At 44.7% G+C, this 18,563-nt stretch overlaps 2 protein-coding genes across 2 annotated transcripts; one reads left to right on the forward strand and one right to left on the reverse strand.

Moving 5' to 3' along the window:
* Nucleotides 1–766: 766 nt before the first annotated feature.
* On the forward strand, nt 767–7,230 carry tamalin (trafficking regulator and scaffold protein tamalin). Its single transcript, XM_061269895.1, has 8 exons — nt 767–1,141; nt 2,667–2,722; nt 2,886–2,940; nt 4,237–4,339; nt 4,881–4,974; nt 5,545–5,611; nt 6,240–6,306; nt 6,441–7,230. The coding sequence occupies exons 1-8, from the start codon at nt 923–925 to the stop codon at nt 6,908–6,910; spliced, it is 1,131 nt and encodes a 376-aa protein (XP_061125879.1). The 5' UTR covers nt 767–922; the 3' UTR covers nt 6,911–7,230.
* A 7,865-nt stretch (nt 7,231–15,095) lies between these two features.
* Nucleotides 15,096–17,573, reverse strand: LOC133143682 (tubulin alpha-1A chain-like). Its single transcript, XM_061265775.1, has 4 exons — nt 17,425–17,573; nt 16,476–16,698; nt 16,249–16,397; nt 15,096–16,168 (listed from the first exon to the last, which is right to left on the reverse strand). Exons 1-4 carry the CDS (start codon nt 17,425–17,427, stop codon nt 15,188–15,190), a joined length of 1,356 nt encoding a protein of 451 aa, XP_061121759.1. The 5' UTR covers nt 17,428–17,573; the 3' UTR covers nt 15,096–15,187.
* Between the last annotated feature and the right edge of the window lie 990 nt (nt 17,574–18,563).

Raw genomic sequence — 18,563 nt, forward strand, 5'->3', positions numbered from 1 at the left:
AAAAACTTTTCACGCAGGTGTGATTAACGAGGGTAACTTGAAAAACATATTGGAACGCGGCCCTGAGGACTAGAGCTTGACACCTGTGACCTTTGACCTCATGAACACTACAATAGGTAAACTATAAGAAATGGAAAAAAAATAATAATAATAAAGTGTAGCAAACGATTCTTTTGAACAAATATTTTGAGTGAATCGATTCTAATGATTCAGTTCACTTAAAATAACTGGAATGCACATCACTAGTACAAAAGAGTGCAGCCGACCAATGACTACTAGTCGAAATATCCGACTGGGTAGAGACATGGGCTCTTGCTCTGTCAGAGCTTGGTTCGAGCCCAAGTGAGAAATATACCTACATGTGCTTTTGTTGTGCAATTAACCCTTTATTTATTTCTTCTTTTTTTTTTCACCTCGTGTAGTGTACCTATTTTAGTGTCCATGATTGTCATATAAAGCAGTTAATCAAATGTCTGATATTTATATTTTAATTGGCGAATATAAAACAAGGAATAAAACACCAGACAAGTTTTAACATAAATGTTTATTTAAAATATATTACAAGTAAATGTCAAACCAGCAATCCAATGTAAAATTGCAGTAGATATATTGGATAACAATATTTAGGCGTATATATGCATACAAGTTACTTAAAAACGACTATTAGTGTCCAAAAATCCCGTCATTTACTTCATATGGTTCACTCTCGTTCACTGAAAAAAGTCCGTTCCTTTGAACGAGTCGTTCACTCACGAGCCAACACTATCCGGGAGACGACACGTTGATTCGTTGAGAACAACACGCACACCCACACGCGCAAATACTGTACACACAAGCACGCACTGAAGTTCATTTGTTGAGACGGTCGCCGTTCTCCATCGGGGCACTTTCAGCGGATTTGCAGCAAACCTTTGGCATAGGCATGACGTTCAGGAGGATGAAGATGGTCAACTCGAATGGGCCGAACAGTTCAGCGGTGGCGGCGGCGGCGGCGTCCTCCCCGGACAACGACGTCTATTTCCCGTCGTCCCAGTCGGACAGCTGCCAGCGGACGGCGCCGCTCCACAACGACCCATCGGAAGTTTACAACTATAAGACGCTGGCTTACTCCGGAGGCACTTTGCCCAGAAATTTGAGAAAGGTAAAATAATCACCGGTTTTTAATGGCTCTCATTTGTCTACAAGAGAAATGTATCAATTAAAGGAGTTAACGTATAGGCGTTGATTGGAGTGTGACTGCTCTCCGGCGATGAGTTCAATACTAAAAGGGGATCTAACGGTCCACGACTGAGATAAATATGTTTTATTATAAGAGCAATGCCACTATTTACTTAGTGGGTGGGTTGTTGTTTGCTTGATCAATACTATCGACGATCACTCCACGTCATACAGTATTTCAGTAGTATTTATGACTTCAATGGAAACACATAATTAGAAGTAGTATCTTTTCAAAATATTATGTACTTGAAGATATAGTTAATATTCGGAGCAAACGTGTGCTTTTTAAACTTTCGCTCGTTCAACTGACGCTGTTTATAAATGATAATGCAGACGTGACTTCAGACAAACCTCTCAACTGTTTTGCTTTGGTGCATCACTGTCCACACTACAGTCAAAAAGTTGAACAGTTTAAAGGGTCATCCTTAGTAGCTTTATGAGTGATGTCATTAGTATTTAACATGCTTAACTGTTTACAAAAAGGGATGATAATGAAGTCCACTTCAGTCTATGGTACTGCATTCTTCTCGAGTTACTCCTTGTTGAGTCTGCTATCTTATTTTCACATTTATTCATCCTAAATTCAATGGCAAATTGGAGGAATCTTGAGGTATGTGTTTTCGACAGCAGCTGCAGCAGCATGTTTTTTTGCAGCCTTGTTATTTATAAAGGACATCTCCCGATGGCCAGAGTGACATAACCTTTATTAAGCATTGCGTAACGCTTGCTAACTATGCCACATTTTCCTGGCTGTTGTCCCTCATTCGACTCCAATGGTCATTTGTCTGCCAAATGGACATTTGGTTGCTGAGAAAGTGGACTTAAGCATCCAAACTGGAGGGCAACAAGGGTGCATTGTAAGCATGTGAGGGGCAGTCCATCCCGCTGTAGCTCCCCCACATGTTGCCCCTGTGTGGGTTTTTGGGGAATAATAAATGCTCTCATTGAGAAGCCTGACAATTCTGTAAGTGTGGAGACTTAAAAGAAAGCAACAGTTTACGAGCTGGCACAAAGCGGCCTTTCATCAGAAAAGGACTGAGTTGGAACGAAGCTAAGAAGTGAAGCCTTGTGGACAGATACAGTCCGTATTTATTTTGGTGGGCCCTGGTCTCGACCCCGGCTTGGCTTAAATGTACGGACTGTGAAAGACTCCACCTTTTTATCGTGGCTCCCTAGAGGTCTGAAAAGCCTGTAGACAGGTGAGGTTAGTCGAAAGGTGAAACTAGCTTCTCGTAGAAGTAAACAAGCGGCAGTTCGACACACATTTTCAGTTTCAGTGTAAACTTTGGATGACTCAGCAGCCTAAAAATACACCCGTGTAGTACACGTGCGCAATGACTTGACAGACCGGTTCATGCGGTGTGCGTGCGTGTAGTAGGTGTGTCCAGGAAAGGCCCGGGGATACCCTTTTGAGTCAGGTGTCTGACGTGCTTGTTTCTCTTTTGCAGGCTGGCGGTTCGCAGAAATGGAAGCCACAAATACAGGCAACACCAGAACCACAAAGGTAAAACCAGTTTGTAGGGAAAAAGATTGAGGGTGCAAACCACACAGTTATGTCACGTACCGTAGAATCGTTGAGACTGTTCGGGACATTGACGAAAACAGACCTTAACATTCTAAACTCTCCCCCAGTTTGAAATTCTGCTCCTTTCCAATCTGCTCTTCAGGAAGCTGGTGGTGCTGGAGAAAGCAGAGGAGCAAACATTTGGTTTTGAAATTCAGGTTAGTTCATTTGTATTTTTATTCTCCCCTATTTTAAAATCTTTGCAAGTGGATGTGAGATAAAGTGGCACACTTTATTTACCAAAGTGTACGTCTTCTTTTTTTGGATGTTCTCCACCCTTCCGACACCTACAGGAAGTGGTGAACTCGTGAGGCGCATTTGGGCTGCCATATTGGTCACTTGACATGGACCTTCCTGTTCCTTTCGTGATGTCCATTGATGTGCGTCACGGCGCGCTTGCGTTTATCAGGCGACCCGGCCTGCTTGCTTGTGGGTTTTGTCCGTATCGCCACAAGAGGAAGTCTGCTGTGCCTCCGCAGACAGATGCAATGGCGCACATGAGGAAGTCGCAGCAGTTGTTGTCATGACAACAAAACGTTTTGTTATCTATTGTGATCTTATGTAAGCCCAACCAAATTCCGGCCTGATCGGAATTTCTAAGAATGGTGGCACACACGGGCGCCGTTAGACATATTTCTTTGACGATTTAAAACAATTCCCAGATAACTGTCGATAACATCAGTGTTCATTTGTGATGCACGGATAAAAACCTTGTTGAATGTAGATCTACTCACTAACAAACGCGAGTCATTCCAAAGACATTTTCCCTTATTAAAACTAAGTAAACCAATTGGACGGATGCGATGTCGTCCCTGCCAAGCGTCGCAACCACAAGAACCACAGTCACATCTGTAGAAGATTGTGTCAGGGCTTTTCGAGTCGATCTGATTCATTATTCCTTCAGTGTCCTAGAAAGAACATCTCAAAGAAGCAGAAAGAAAAATGGCTTCCTAAATTAGGTGGTTGTCAAGTAAGCATATCCACCAAATTTTGGCGCAGATCTCTGCATTTTCACTTTTTGCCATTATAGTCTGCTTTCAGTATGGCCACCAAATGTGACAGCAAGCCTCCAAATCCAGCACCCAGTTTGCAAGGCTGGACGGCAACCTTATCAAACAAATGCCTAACGAGTCAGAGATGTTTAAGAAGGTTTTGCCTTGGCGGAGGTCTGCGCTCCACTGAGTGGCATCTGTTTTGTCATGAAACCTTCACTGGCTGATTGTTGCGTGTTCAAGCCCTGTCCGTCCGTCTCCGTGTCTTGAGCCACATGGTCTGCGGTCCTCAGCTCCGTCATCCTGTGATTGCGTTATCAGCGCAATGCCACACGGCGCCGACGTTTCCAGTGCAGTGACATCAATCATGTGGCGGAAGCCACACGCCACCAAAGAAGAAGTTCTTTTTTTCCTTCTTCTACTTTTCGGCATGACTGATGGAAGGCCTTGTGTGTCTTTCAGACTTACGGCTTGCATCATCAGGACCACAACACAGTGGAAATGTGCACATTTGTGTGCAAGGTGCACGACGACAGCCCGGCCCAGCTCGCAGGACTCAAAGTCGGTAAGTTGTCAAATTTAAGACAAGCTAAGGCTATCCCGGCTGACGTTGGACTGGTCACCCGGACCGGTCACCAATCAATCACAGGGCACACACTGACAAATCATGGAGACAAGCAAGCACACCTATGGACACTTTAGTGTCTGTCCTCAATTCTTTTTAGTGGTGTTTACGGTCAGCATCTCTCACTCAGCATTAACACAAAATATTCGTTAGGAAATTGCTGCCATTTTTAATCGCTCACTACCAATCAGTGAAAGCTTATGGGGTTTTTTTCCCCACTAATCTCAGATCGGCTGAACAAAATGTGTATGTTCACAAGCTAGTCAGTCTGCCATCCACTTCCTTCTTTCGATTACTAATTCAGTTTCACTTCCTAAATTCCTTTGCTGCGCTATTGTGCGAATGCACTAAATGAATCCGAGGTAGCAAAATAACCTTTGGGACGGAAAAAAAAAAAAGCCACGCTTCCCTTCTGTGATGCACATTTCTTATTCGTGTGTTGAATCAAAACAATCTCCATTGAATGTGTGCGCTGTCGCAGGGGAGACCATCGCAAGTGTGAACGAGGCCCCTGTGGAGGGATTTCGACACAAGGAGATTGTCCAGCTCATCAAGGCTTCCGGAAACACTCTCAGGTACAAACACGTTCAACACATAAAATGCAGTTTTGAATGTTATGACATTGTTTATAGTTCTCCACAAACTGATTCATATGCGGATGGACAGCACATAGAGAAGCTAATTCTTAAGGCTGTATTTACACTACGGCACTCGTTTGCATCCTGCTGATGTCGCTTGTAGATTTAGCGGTACCTTTCTTGAAGCTTCAGCAGTAAGACGCGAGTGGAACCGCCTGCGTCAGAGCGCAAGGATGGGGAAACACTTTACAAGTTTGACATCAAGGAGTTAGAAAACGATCCTTTTGAACGCAGTCATATAAACACAGAAAATGGATATTGCCCACGTTTAAGTTGCTACTGACGTTACAGAAACAGAAAGCAGTACCACATAAAGTCACAGTACTGAATCATATCATGAATGTTTAGTTTCTCGTCATAACGAGATTGTTTATTGTATATTGTTTCTGCCTGATGAAAAGTGCTTTTGATACGGTTAAATGTCTCTTTCCCACACTTGTAGACGTCTTTTTTGCTCAACCACTTCCTCTTTCGCCTGTTAAATCTTGTCGCCTTCTTCCCTTCAAGGCTGGAGACGATTTATAGCGACTCCATCCGGAAAGCCGAGCTGGAGGCGCGACTGCAGTATCTGAAGGTGAGTTGTCTGCCACGCTCGTAGGTCAGCGCACATACACAAATGTGCCGTGTTTAGACCCCCTTCCCCATCCACACCTGTCGCTCACACCTGTTGGATCAGCATTTTCCCCAGCACCCTCTCTGGCATTCTTCCCGTCAAGTGGCCTAGCAGCGCCACTTTCCCCCTTAAAAGATCCCAGCAGCTGTGCTGTTAATCCCACCAGCCGCGGCAGCCTTCTCACGTACTAATCCTAGTTTTTACAGATTAAGCGCCAGCCTCCTGCATCAGACTCACTTAAACGATGGTCATTTCCAACTCCGGATGTTATATAAGAAGGCACCGACCGTTCCACTTAATTCTATTCAATTGTATTTATCCGCCAGCACTAACATCAGAGGTGATATTGAGGCATGTTTTACGCATAGAGCAGATGTACAACACATTACGAAAAACTTGAAAAAGAAAGAAACCTTGAACAGACTCGGTGTGTGGCTGACGGTTGGGTTCAGATAGAGAAGCAGGACAGCACACGCAGAGACGACTGACATCCGAACTGAAAATCAGGAAATGATGAGAACTGGAAGTTTGGCAGTCTACTGTGGTTTCCATTGAAATCAAATGGAATTGTGTGCTTGGTCCTTTGCAGCAAACGCTCCATGAGAAGTGGGATGAGTATCGCTCGTTGATGGTGCAGGAGCAGAGGCTTGTTCACGGTAGGTCGCATCCTTTCTTTGTCAACCAAACCTACCCATGATTATAAAAACTAAGATAGCAGTTTCAACTTGCTGCTTTATTATTTTCCTCCAAGATGACACTGCTAACAGCATCTCCCTCTCACCTATGCCAGGTATCGTGATGAGCGACGCCTCCGTGTACGAGTCCCTGGAGTCGGCGGGCGTGTACGGCAGCCTGGGAGCGCCCAGCCCGGCCGCCCTCCGCTCCCCGCACTGCACTGGCAGCACCAGCAGCAGCGCCAGCGTCCTCAGCACGGCCACCGAAGACGACCCCCTGTACCAGACGTGCCTTTATCACGCCGGCGACTCAGACGCCGACGAGAGCAAAAGGCACAAACAGCAGGCGGCCAGGAAGCAGCGCCTGCGGCCCGCCAGCGAGCTCTTTGCATCAGCCAAGACGCAGTTGACGCGCAGCGCCAGCACTCGCAGCTACACACGCGGGCCGGTATTACCACCCGCCGCTCCCGGCAAGCCACCAGTCTTCAGCTCGTTGCAGAGGAAACACAGAAGCTTCCGGAGGCACTTGCTCAAGTTCATCCCGGGCTTGAACAGGCCACTGGAGGAGGAGGAGAGCAAACTGTGACATCACTTCCTCTTAAGACTGTCTGGTCCAAAAAAATCCTCACAAAGCGTCAAGCAACCAAAGGCTGTTAGCCAGCCGCCAGTGTTCCAAAGCTGTATAGAACTTTTAAGTTGACTTTTGTGATTTAAGTTATTTATTTATTTTTAAATGTGTCTGGCTTTAAGTCAACAATGAAGATTTTTGTTTGTTTTTCCTGCATGCACCAACCTTGATAGTGACAGCTGACCAATCATTTAAGTTTGATGTTTGCTTCAGAAGAATGTTCTATTTTTTACTGCCAAAAATATTGTTCCGAAAAATAAAGAGACAATTTTGATTAATGCCGTTTTTTTTTTTGTTTGTTTTATTACATCAGTGAACTGCATTAAATCATTGTCAATCTGCATCATCATGACAGTTCATCCTCCTGAGAAAATAAGCCGGGTGAACTTGGGAAGCGGAAAAATGGCAGCCGTACAGTCTGATGGTATCATACAATACGGGACTGCGTATTTAGAAAAGTGTGACCTCACTTAACATTCCATTCCAATTGTAACACAAAAGTAGCATCAAAGTCGCAATTTGACCAAATGGCTACCAGTGATTCATTGAGGTGCTCAAATACAAAGGGGACGACCAGTGGATTTAGTATGTCTACAACTCAGGATTTCTATATTTGTACAAATGTTGGAGCATCATGTGGTGCTTTTAAAAATATTGATGCACGTGGTCGCCATCCCAAGAGTTCAGCAAGTGGTGGCTCGGGGGACGTTTAATAATGCATGTGAGGTGTGCAGAATAGAAGCTCTTGTATCAACGCTGACACACTTTATTGTCAGGAGGAATGCGGAGAGGAAGGCATGACCCTGAATTCCAACCACAGCCACTTTCTTTCTTCCAGCTCTCCATTCCACCTCTTCCCATATTCCCATGGCTGCTTCTGTGTGTGTTGGAAAGCTTTTCATTCTCAGCTGACCCGTAAGGTCACAGCGGTCGCTCTCATTTGGTTCAGCACCGCTGAGCCCTTTTGTCAGCAGGTTGACCATGGCGAAGGGACGCTATGTGGCCATGTGTTTTCGCCGGACCTCCTCCCACATAAAAACACACGCCTCCGACATTCTTTGCACATTAACAGAGACAATGCAGTGAGGTGTTACACTGCGGAATGCTAACGAGGCCCCGATTAGGCTAGTAATGCTTCTCATTACATCTGAATGGGCTGTTAAGGGCCTGCTCGAGTCCACGGGGGTCTAGTCCGGACTACGTTTGTGAATGTTTGAATGGCACCCTGCAGTGAAAGCTCAGCTGTTGACCAAAGACAAATGAAGCCCAGCTAAACGTGTGTGGCGACCTCTTTGTGCACCAGCAAAATGACTCCTTTAAGTTTCCCACATTGGCTCAATATCCCACTTTAGGAATGCAGTGACCCACGCAAGCAGACACTAGTGCAAAAACCCCTGCCGAGAAATAGGTTGAGAAGTTGTGGTGAAGTTCTGAAAAACATCAATGCGTAAAATTAATACAAAAACGACTCTATACAAAAGTGAAGCATTTTGGGACAAATAAAAAGTAACAAGCCTGCTCTTAAAACTAATTGAAGCGAATTGAAATGAAACCATGAAAGTCAAAATTAGTCAAACTCTGCCCAGGAGTATTGAACCAAACTGGAAAAGCCAATGTCGTTCGTGAAAAACAGCTTTAAAGAAGATTTTGAGCTTTACTCACATTTCAAGTATTCTATTTTATATAAGTTCTACCCCAATGTGTGATGTGTGTAACCAATGTGTCCGGATAGCCGCCATAAAGATAAGATAAAAACGGTAGAAAATAATATGCATATGTGTCGTCATGGAGTCAGGCGGTGCAATAAAATGAGCAAACAAGGAACTAACCTGTAAACGGTTAACTGCTAAAACCATAAAAAGCACTTCCACACATGTGTGGCATAAGTAGTAAGGAACTGTTAGCTACATTAGCGACCGCAGACATTTCTTGTCAAAATGCTATGAAATCAATGGGAATCGAGCTGCCATAAAATCTGATTACGTGATCATCTTTAAAGGATGTCAGAGATAATCAACTTCACAATAATCGCTGGACATGAACATCAGCGGAAATTTGCGACCGGCCGAGAGATGAAATTGTGACATTCTGAAGAGATGTCAGCCATCTTGTATAGAGTACCGTTGAAAAATCTCAAGGGCCCTTGCTTGGAAATCAAACATTTCCCGACTTGAAGATAAGGCAGGCGTGCCAAGAATTGGTTCCTGCTATAAATCGATGGGGTACTTGCTCTGACAGGAAAATTCAACGAAAAATGTTCAAAACTTGAAGACTTGTCGAGCGCTAACAGTGAAATGGGAGCTGCACGTTCATTTCAAAGCCTCGAGTAGACTTTTGGACTCACGAGAGGAAACTGAACTGCTGCCTCAGCTTTTCCGATGAACGCTCGGTTCGGCACTCTCTAAGATCGGTGTTGTTGGCCTTCCCACGTGTGACGTAACACATCTGTGTTTGATCTCGTACTACTATACACATTTGCAACACTGACTTGTTTAGGAGCCGTCAGGCAACTCAAAAAGAAGAGACATTCCTTCCAGGACAATAACATCCATAATGTGGAAAGGGGGGGTTGCTGCTTTGAAAGAGGGGTACAAGAAACATCAAGCTAAAAAGCCATCCATCTCTGGAGGATTGTCTGCTGATAACAATGCCCTGACCTCTCCTGCCCCAAAGATCGCCTCATTCATCGGGAAGACTGGCCGACCCTAACGAGCTGTTTTGCCACAGGACAAGTAAACATCTCATTGGTATGTAGGATGCTCGTTTCATTATAACCGCATCCAGCAACAATAGCCCCCGGAGAACGCACCCGCTAAGGCATTATGCGTAATTAGAAGGACTTTGCACCTACGCTCCATGTTGACCTAAAGAAGCCTTTTGGATGAAAGGTGCAACTTCTTCAACAAACAGGATGCTAGATGCTATGATTCAACTTTTGCTGATTCGCACTCTGTTGATACACCCATACTTCATTTAAGGAAAAATAAGTCATTGTGTGGCAGAGGCGGTTCTCCAGGGTGGTAAGGGGGGGCAGTTGCCCCCTTCGCCAAATGCCTTGCCATCCCAGATGCCACCAGTTACTATACTATATCCAAAATGTGCTTATAAATGTTCCTAGTATTGACTCTATTGTATGTATAAACATTTTAATCACCAGTTTAGAATCCACTCCCACTTTGAGCCCCTCCCCTCTTAGGAATACAAAAATGGCAACATTACTCAAGATTCTAAACATGTCATGTTTATTTGTCATGGGTGCCATTTACTACAATACTGGTGTAGTTCATACTACCAAAGGCAAATTCCTCTGTTTTACGTAGCTGGCCAATAATTATGATTCTGATCATACCTAACCCTACTTATCATACCTATCATACCCAACCCTAACCAGATCATACCTAACCCCACATATCATACCGATCATACCCAACCCTAACCAGAGCATACCTAACCCTACCTAACATACCCAACCCTGACCCCTAACCCTAACCTGATCATACTTATCATACATACATAACCCTATGAAGCTCATTTTTTGTATCATTTGGATGATATTGTAAATAAATAAATACAAATAAGCTAAGAGCAGCTGCTGTACAATCACATCAACAATAAACATTGTTACATGAATTAGGTGAAAAAATATCACGATTCTATTTGTGAGTGTCAGTTTCAGTTCAGTTTAAATTCCAAAGGTTAGATGTTGTATAGTTCTTGTCACACGCTTATCTTCACTGTGTATAGCTGTTGCTCATACCCTTTTGAAGTTGGAGGTAGAATGTCCAAAATAGAGGCAAGCAGGGAGAGAGGCAATGGCAGGCAGGCAAGGGTGGTAGGCCAGGCAAGGGAAGGCAGGCAGGCAGGCAGGCAGGCAGGCAGGCAGGCAGGCAGGCAGGCAGGCAGGCAGGCAGGCAGGCAGGCAGGCAGGCAGGCAGGCAGGCAGGCAGGCAGGCAGGCAGGCAGGCAGGCAGGCAGGCAGGCAGGCAGGCAGGCAGGCAGGCAGGCAGGCAGGCAGGCAGGTGTCACACAGGGGCAAATCCAAATTATTTATAATCCAACTAAGGTTTCATCATCAAGGGCTCCAAGAAGTAAACTAAAGTTTGTTTTCTAAGTTCAAAGTTTTCAAGTTGCAAAGCAAAAAAATACAAGCTTGGAACAGGCTTGATGTAGCGGCCTTTGAGCGGTAAAAAACTATATCACTACTATCTTCTTTCTTTGTCTAACTGAGACTGGCTAAGACTGACTACTAACAGGGAACAGCCATCTTTACCTGATCAGGTGACTGGTCAGGTGACTAACCAGGTGACCAAAGGCTTTGTCAAATTAAAAAAAAAAAGTCCATGGCCCAAGGCCAGCAAATCTTAGACAAAAATAAGAATTTAAGCCAAGGAAACTCAATTGGCTCCAACAATATTGACATATTAAATTATAGAGCTCTTTATATGCATGTCTTTAACTGTCATGTCATGTATGACCATGCATGAGTATACTTTGGAGTTCCAACCATTGTCATTTATGACGCCAGCAAATTAGGTGAGACTTCATCTGAGTGAGCCACGACAAGATGAACTGATGTGATTTGATTTTTATTTGTCTCCTGTGTGTTTGGGGACGTCCCAAACAGAAAGGCGCCTCTGATGACAAAGACCAGGAAATGGAACTTCTTGTGACTCAAGGGGTTGTCCCGCACAATAAGATCAAGACACTTTATGAAATGTCATCTACATATATGCAGTGGGATTTTGTCAGCATGTCTGTCTTTCAGTCAAGATCCTGGGTTTGGTCTTGCTCTCCACATGCATGTGCGTTTTTCTTCAGGGGGCTCCAGCTGCCTCCCATACCCCCAAAACATGCGTGCTTGGTTCAGTGAAGACTAAAGACATCTGTCGAGTTCCATTACTGTCGGTCAAGCATTGAGTACCTTTATTTGGGTTCATTTCAACAGGGTGCATCTAAAATAAGAATTAAACTGATATATTCTCTTATGAGGAAGAAAAATGACTTAAATGAGAAGAACCTACAAGGTTGTATTTCAATGTTTCCTACAAATCATTTAATTAAGCTAAATGTGTGTACCATGGGAAAATAAATTACATAATGCCTGTGTGTGTGTGTGTGTGTGTGTGTGTGTGTGTGTGTGTGTGTGTGTGTGTGTGTGTGTGCGTGTGCGTGTGCGCGCGTGTGTGTGTGTGTGCCCATATGCATGCATGCAAAAAAAGAGCGTCTTCAAAGACAATAGCAGGAAGTGTCATGGGGTCGATCTCAAAATACAGCAGGCTCGCTTTGAGGTTTTTCCCACAGAAAGACAACAAAGTTAGCCAAGATGTCACGTATTAAAATTATTATGACAGACTGTTCATAAAAACATTTGGTACAGCGTGACACCTTTTGTTCATCCCGTTTTTTTCCGGTCTTTAAGGCAGGAAGCTCTGACTATCAGCCTGTTCTCGTCGAGGACAGAACAAATAAAACATGCTCATTGTGCGTGAAAGTGGAGCGCATTGTCCTATTGTGCTGGTGTCGAGCCCCCTCAATTCATACAAGTCCAAAATGAAATCAACATGGCAGCCCTGGAGTGGTGAGGCCTTCCGGAATGCTGCAAGCTAGAGGATATTGAGTCACGGTCTTTCGGAAATGTCGAGAGGATGGAGCCAGCCGGGATATATCTGTGTCCTTTTCCAAGAAACATTCAAAGAGTGCAGAGGAAACATTATCTCGACGCTGACGTGGGGCTTCATAAAATACACTGACTGGTGTGATCAGTCCCACAAATCTTGATGTTTTCACAGTGCACATATGTTGAGCAGACTCGTCTACTGCTCAAAAGGTTCACTTTTGAAAACCAATTCCAACGGTGGCCTCGACTTTTCCACAGTAGTCAAATCCTCTGCATGGATTCGTCCTTGGCCCGTGCACCACACACTTTTGTGTCTAATCCTGCTTACCGTATGTGTGCTGCCATTTACGAATTGACTATGTCAACACGGCTGCTGCGGAAAAGTGCTTAAAACAACAAAGTTGAAAGTGGACTAAGACGTTTGCACAGTTGGTTTGAATTTGGTTGAAGTTCATAAAGGAAGAGGTTCATAGAAGAATGAGTTCACCAAGCAGCCATTATCCCTTTCCAGATGAGTGGCAGCTGTGCTTGTACTGTCGGACGTTGTTTTTCCCGCACCGCCACAAGTTTCTTCTAGCGTGGAAGAGGCAAAGCTTGGCATTGTTTTGACTTCACCCTTTTGGACATGTACAAGTCTCCCTGCTCATAGCGGTCCAGGAAACTTTGAGGCGAGTGTATGTGAGAAACAAGCCCCCCTTCCCTAACAAAATGCAATAAGGAAAAATGTGGAGACGAAAAAGAAGGAGGAGCGCCAACATATGTGAGTCAGCGATGGCGACTCTCCCAGGCAGGCCTGGAGTAGACGCAAAACAAAAACAGTCCATCCGAGGCCTGCGAGGACACGCTGGAGTTTCCTGGACATGTTCTGCTCTGCCTTCAAGTGTTCACCAAGCTTCCTGATGCTTTTTCCTGTATATTTTAGAAAACATTGCCCGCCCTTGTCGGAGTCGTTGCTCGTAAGCGACGCAAAACTGAGCCGGGAATCAGTGCAAACGCGTTCCAAGTGTATTGAAAGTATTGTGAGTATTGAAGAAGCATATAAAAGCTCTGTTTTGTTCTTTGGACCTCATCTGTTTCTCCCTACTAAAACAGGATACTGGCAATGCAGTCAAGCCACAGTCAATTTCCAATCTTTTTGTTATAAAGCCAAAAAAAAAATCTAAAAATTGCTGATAAAGATTTATAATGTATCATTTTGGGGAGGCGGGGATTCAGTGCCCTCGTGGCCCCCCTCTAGCTCCGCCCGTGTTCAGAGCTGGACATCCCTTGTGTAATGGGACACACCAGGGCACTTGTCAGTCACATGTTCCAATATTTATTGTATGTAATGTAAAATGACTTCGGGAACCTACTGGTGGCCTCTGTGCAGCCCAGTGTGGAGGAATGTGCAAGTGGGAGAGTCTCAAAAATGGGAGGGGGGCATTCTTGTCACTCACACAGAGAAGACATTGTTCTGCCGGGTGACAAGAAAGAGCACGATGACAAAAGCGTATTATTCAGCACGTGCGCACTTCGAGATGTCTGATGTCAGCACGCAGCCTGCTTTGACGCTGCTGCGACGTTAATCCTGAATGCTGCCAAATTTGTAGCTCACTAATACTGTTATGTTCTACTTTTGGAGATTCACCAGGCCATGTGAATAATTGACGTTTTGATGTATGACGAAAGGGTTCAGCGTTGAAAAAGTTTTTTAAAAAATTGTTGGATCTTCAGTTTTTGTCAAGAGAAAATCAAGCACGCTTCTCCTTAGAGTTCATTCCCAAAATGCGGACGTTTTAGATCAGCCCAGTTGTGCAATCATGTAGTTATGCTGCCCTCTAGTGTTCAACGTCGCATTTTAGGACCCTAGAGCTGACGTCACATGTGACATTTTCTGTTGTCGCCTGATTGCGTTGAGATAAATCTGCAATTTAGAGAACATGTTTTGTGTCATAATTGCAGAGGACTGATGTTTCACTGTTTTCCGCTAATCGTGCATCTTCATTCGTATTTATTCATTCATTTAAGGCAGCAGAATTATCATTTCAGTGGTTTATTTTTAGTAGACTCTGGTCTCAGTCCTTCTCACTTCGTCTCTCCCACACAGCTACAGCCAAAATATAATTAATGTAAGCAAAATTAGGAGAGAAATGCAAAATGTCTCGAGTTGCCCGAGTAGGTCAAAGGTGCTTACAAGTGGAGTAAAAGTTTAGTAATTCAATAAAAATATTAAGCTAATGCAAAACTTGAGTACAGATACTGAAACAATTTAAATTTTAACGTCAACTGTTTCACTGAATTTGACGTGAAAACTAGTCCAAGTTGTGTTGGCAAAATGTAACTTCGACCCGAAACAGGACTGAGATTATGGTCTCTGTCATCATTCAGTTCTTATACCTCTGGCCCACCAGCAGGGGGAGCAGTTGACTTTAAAGTGAGTAGGAAGTCTACGTGGTGCGATTTATCAAGCTGATGTGGCATTTTGTATGGCAGTTGCAGGGAGTTAATGCAGAAACATTGAGAAAGAATCACTCATAAAAACCAGACTTCTTCACGTGCCCTTTAATCAGACTTTATTTAAACAGACCAACTCATTGGAATGCTTTGGCATTTTTTTCCGTTTATCAATCGAGTGCCTTTTAATATTCTTCTCCTTCCTCCTCTCCGTCACCCTCAACGGAGTCGACTCCAACCTCCTCGTAATCCTTCTCCAGAGCCGCCATATCTTCTCTGGCCTCGGAAAACTCGCCCTCCTCCATGCCCTCGCCAACATACCAGTGCACAAAGGCGCGCTTGGCGTACATCAGGTCAAACTTGTGGTCAAGGCGGGCCCAGGCCTCGGCGATGGCGGTGGTATTGCTCAACATGCACACGGCCCTCTGGACCTTGGCCAGGTCACCACCGGGAACTACGGTGGGAGGTTGGTAGTTGATGCCCACCTTGAAACCTGTGGGGCACCAGTCTACAAACTGGATGCTGCGCTTGGTTTTGATAGCGGCGATAGCTGCGTTGACATCTTTGGGCACCACATCGCCACGGTACAAGAGGCAGCATGCCATGTACTTGCCATGGCGAGGGTCACATTTGACCATCTGGTTGGCGGGCTCGAAGCAGGCATTGGTGATTTCCGCCACAGAGAGCTGCTCGTGGTACGCCTTCTCAGTGGAGATGACTGGAGCGTAGGTGGCCAGGGGGAAGTGGATACGGGGGTAGGGCACTAAGTTGGTCTGGAACTCTGTCAGGTCAACATTGAGGGCACCATCAAAGCGAAGGGAGGCCGTGATGGAGGACACGATCTGGCCGATCAACCGGTTCAGGTTGGTGTAAGTGGGACGCTCGATGTCGAGGTTCCTGCGGCAGATGTCGTAGATGGCCTCGTTGTCAACCATGAAAGCGCAGTCGGAGTGCTCAAGAGTGGTGTGAGTGGTCAGGATGGAGTTGTAGGGCTCCACCACGGCGGTAGACACCTGGGGAGCTGGGTAGATGGAGAACTCCAGCTTGGACTTCTTGCCATAGTCTACGGACAGACGCTCCATCAGCAGGGAGGTGAAACCTGAGCCGGTGCCACCTCCGAAGCTGTGGAACACCAAGAAGCCCTGCAGGCCAGTGCACTGGTCGGCCTGACGACACAAAGACGAGGACAAGACATTAGCATTGTGGCTTCCTGCCTCCGTCCAAAACCATGTTGAGTGTTACGCACCAGTTTGCGGATCCTGTCCAGCACCAGGTCAATGATCTCCTTGCCTATTGTGTAGTGTCCACGGGCGTAGTTGTTGGCAGCGTCCTCTTTGCCTGTGATCAGCTGCTCAGGATGGAAAAGCTGGCGGTAGGTTCCACTGCGTACCTCATCTGAGGAAAATCCATAAAAATGACTTTTCACATCATATCACGCATCAAAGAAACTGTTTTGTAGATAAAAGGCTTTACCGATGACAGTGGGCTCCAGGTCCACAAAGACAGCTCTGGGGACATGTTTTCCAGCTCCAGTCTCGCTGAAGAAGGTATTGAAGGAATCATCTCCACCCCCAATTGTCTTGTCACTGGGCATCTGTCCGTCTGGCTGGATGCCGTGCTCCAGGCAATATAGTTCCCAGCATGCATTGCCGATCTGAACACCAGCTTGGCCAACGTGGATGGAAATACACTCGCGCTGTGAGGGGAGGAATGTAAAAAATTAAATCCTTTTAAAAAAAAATTCCAAATAGCTTACAATATGTAACCACAGCTGGATTGTTTAACTTTTTTTTTTTTTAACAATAAAAATGTTCACTATTTAGGGGCAATTTACTGCATACATTTATTTGTACTCTTGCCACTTCAGCACGTGACGTTTGAGGTTGGTGAACCTTGAGCTGATGGTCAGCGTTCAATGAAGAGCATGCATTTGACATGGTGACAGGGCGCTGCCTAATCACAAAACCCTGCTGCCCCCACCTCCACCCTCATCCATCCATCCTCTCCCGGGATTGGGTGACTCTGGGCGTGAGCCGTATAATGGCAAACGCTGTGCTCATGATCACCGATCTGAACGCGCAGGTCTTTAATTAAGGTCTGCGTAGACCGATTTGACTTTGAATTCACGGGACCTGAGAAAATGGCCAGTCGGTCTTGAAGCGAAAATCAAAAGTACGGTGTGAGCAACCATCTGCGTCAGTCATCTTTCTACGTGTCCACCCAATAGGCTATTTATATCAAATGTTACATATATTCGAAGACAATTCATGACGAACTGAGTCACCAAATGTAAACCTTAGTTTGATAAAAAATAAATAAAAATCTACATTTATTTCAACCCCATCTCGTACCCAACACCGATGGGACACAAAAACGCCAATTATAGTCATCAAGTCATGGAAGTATTTAAAACCACTCTTACCATTTTGCTTTTCTTGAGGGGTCAATCGATGAGGTTACAACAAGGAAGTCCGTTGAAGAATTGTCTTACAATCCGACTGTTACGCGGTCGATGTAAGACATTATGGCGCACCCGGGATATCGAGACAGTATTTATACTGACGCAACCTCGCGCCGCTGCTTGCTGTGTCACCATTGGCTAATCAGAGGCGCGGCGACTTCAAGTGCTCTCCTATTAGTGGACAGATGCCTGTCAGTCAACTATTTGTGGCTTTCTATTGGCTGATCTCAGTAGCGGTCACACAAGCACCCTCCCTGGCCCCACCCGGCTTTGTGCAGAAAGCATGGCTAGCTGAGAGGAAAATGCTGCGTAATTTCAACGTGATGCTACCAGAAGACAGGCCTCAGACCATTAGTTAAAAGTACAATGTTGCATAATCTCACAAAAGACAAATCATTTAAATAAAGGCCCTTTGAGCACTTTTACCATTTCCTTGACATGGAACTTGATGTTCATGTGACACTGTTGTATTAAGTATCTGGCTTACTAGAACAACTCGAGCATGCTCGTAGAATGATTGTGTCTTTTCATCTGGATTTGACTGGTGGAGGTTTGGCATTGGGTCACTGGCGCTGGAATCAAAGCCACGTAGACTGCATGAAAAAAAACTGCATTTACAACTTCTGGCAAGGATATGGAATAAATGCTCAAACGAGTAGTATTCGTACTTCTAGTAACACCAGGCGGAACTAGCAGGAATGTATCATTTACTATTATCCTCTAAGTAAAGGATAAAAATATAGATGAAGGTCCATGGACTAGAACGACTTGTCTTCATTATTAAGACAAACTAGTACTTGTTGAAAGACTATGGTGTGCAAGTAGAGCGTGTACTATTTGTAACATTTTGTTCCACGACTTGTGCCACTTATGGCCTACTAGTATGCAAATAAACCTAAAGCTGTGTTGCTTTAGACTCTAAAGCAACACAGCTTTAGGTTTATTTGCATACTAATACTAAAGTTTAGACACTACACATGCTTGTATCGTCCTTATCAACCATATGTAATAAATGCTCAAATGTCTTTCCATTAACACTAGTTAAATGAACAAGTGGTATTCACAATGTAATGAAAACTCCTGAAACACCTTTTTAAAGA

This window comes from Syngnathus typhle, linkage group LG2, assembly GCF_033458585.1.
Source record: "Syngnathus typhle isolate RoL2023-S1 ecotype Sweden linkage group LG2, RoL_Styp_1.0, whole genome shotgun sequence".
Classification (NCBI taxonomy): Eukaryota; Metazoa; Chordata; class Actinopteri; order Syngnathiformes; family Syngnathidae; genus Syngnathus; species Syngnathus typhle.

What these genes read in the sequence shown, in the direction of transcription:
- tamalin (XM_061269895.1), top strand. Translation starts at nt 923, where the DNA reads ATGACGTTCAGGAGGATGAAGATGGTCAACTCGAATGGGCCGAACAGT. An exon ending in TGCCCAGAAATTTGAGAAAG is followed by an intron (nt 1,142 to 2,666) that starts GTAAAATAATCA and finishes TCTCTTTTGCAG; the next exon opens with GCTGGCGGTTCGCAGAAATG. An exon ending in CATTTGGTTTTGAAATTCAG is followed by an intron (nt 2,941 to 4,236) that starts GTTAGTTCATTT and finishes TGTGTCTTTCAG; the next exon opens with ACTTACGGCTTGCATCATCA.
- LOC133143682 (XM_061265775.1), bottom strand. An exon ending in CCTGGAGCCCACTGTCATCG is followed by an intron (nt 16,398 to 16,475) that starts GTAAAGCCTTTT and finishes GATTTTCCTCAG; the next exon opens with ATGAGGTACGCAGTGGAACC. An exon ending in TGGACAGGATCCGCAAACTG is followed by an intron (nt 16,169 to 16,248) that starts GTGCGTAACACT and finishes TTGTGTCGTCAG; the next exon opens with GCCGACCAGTGCACTGGCCT.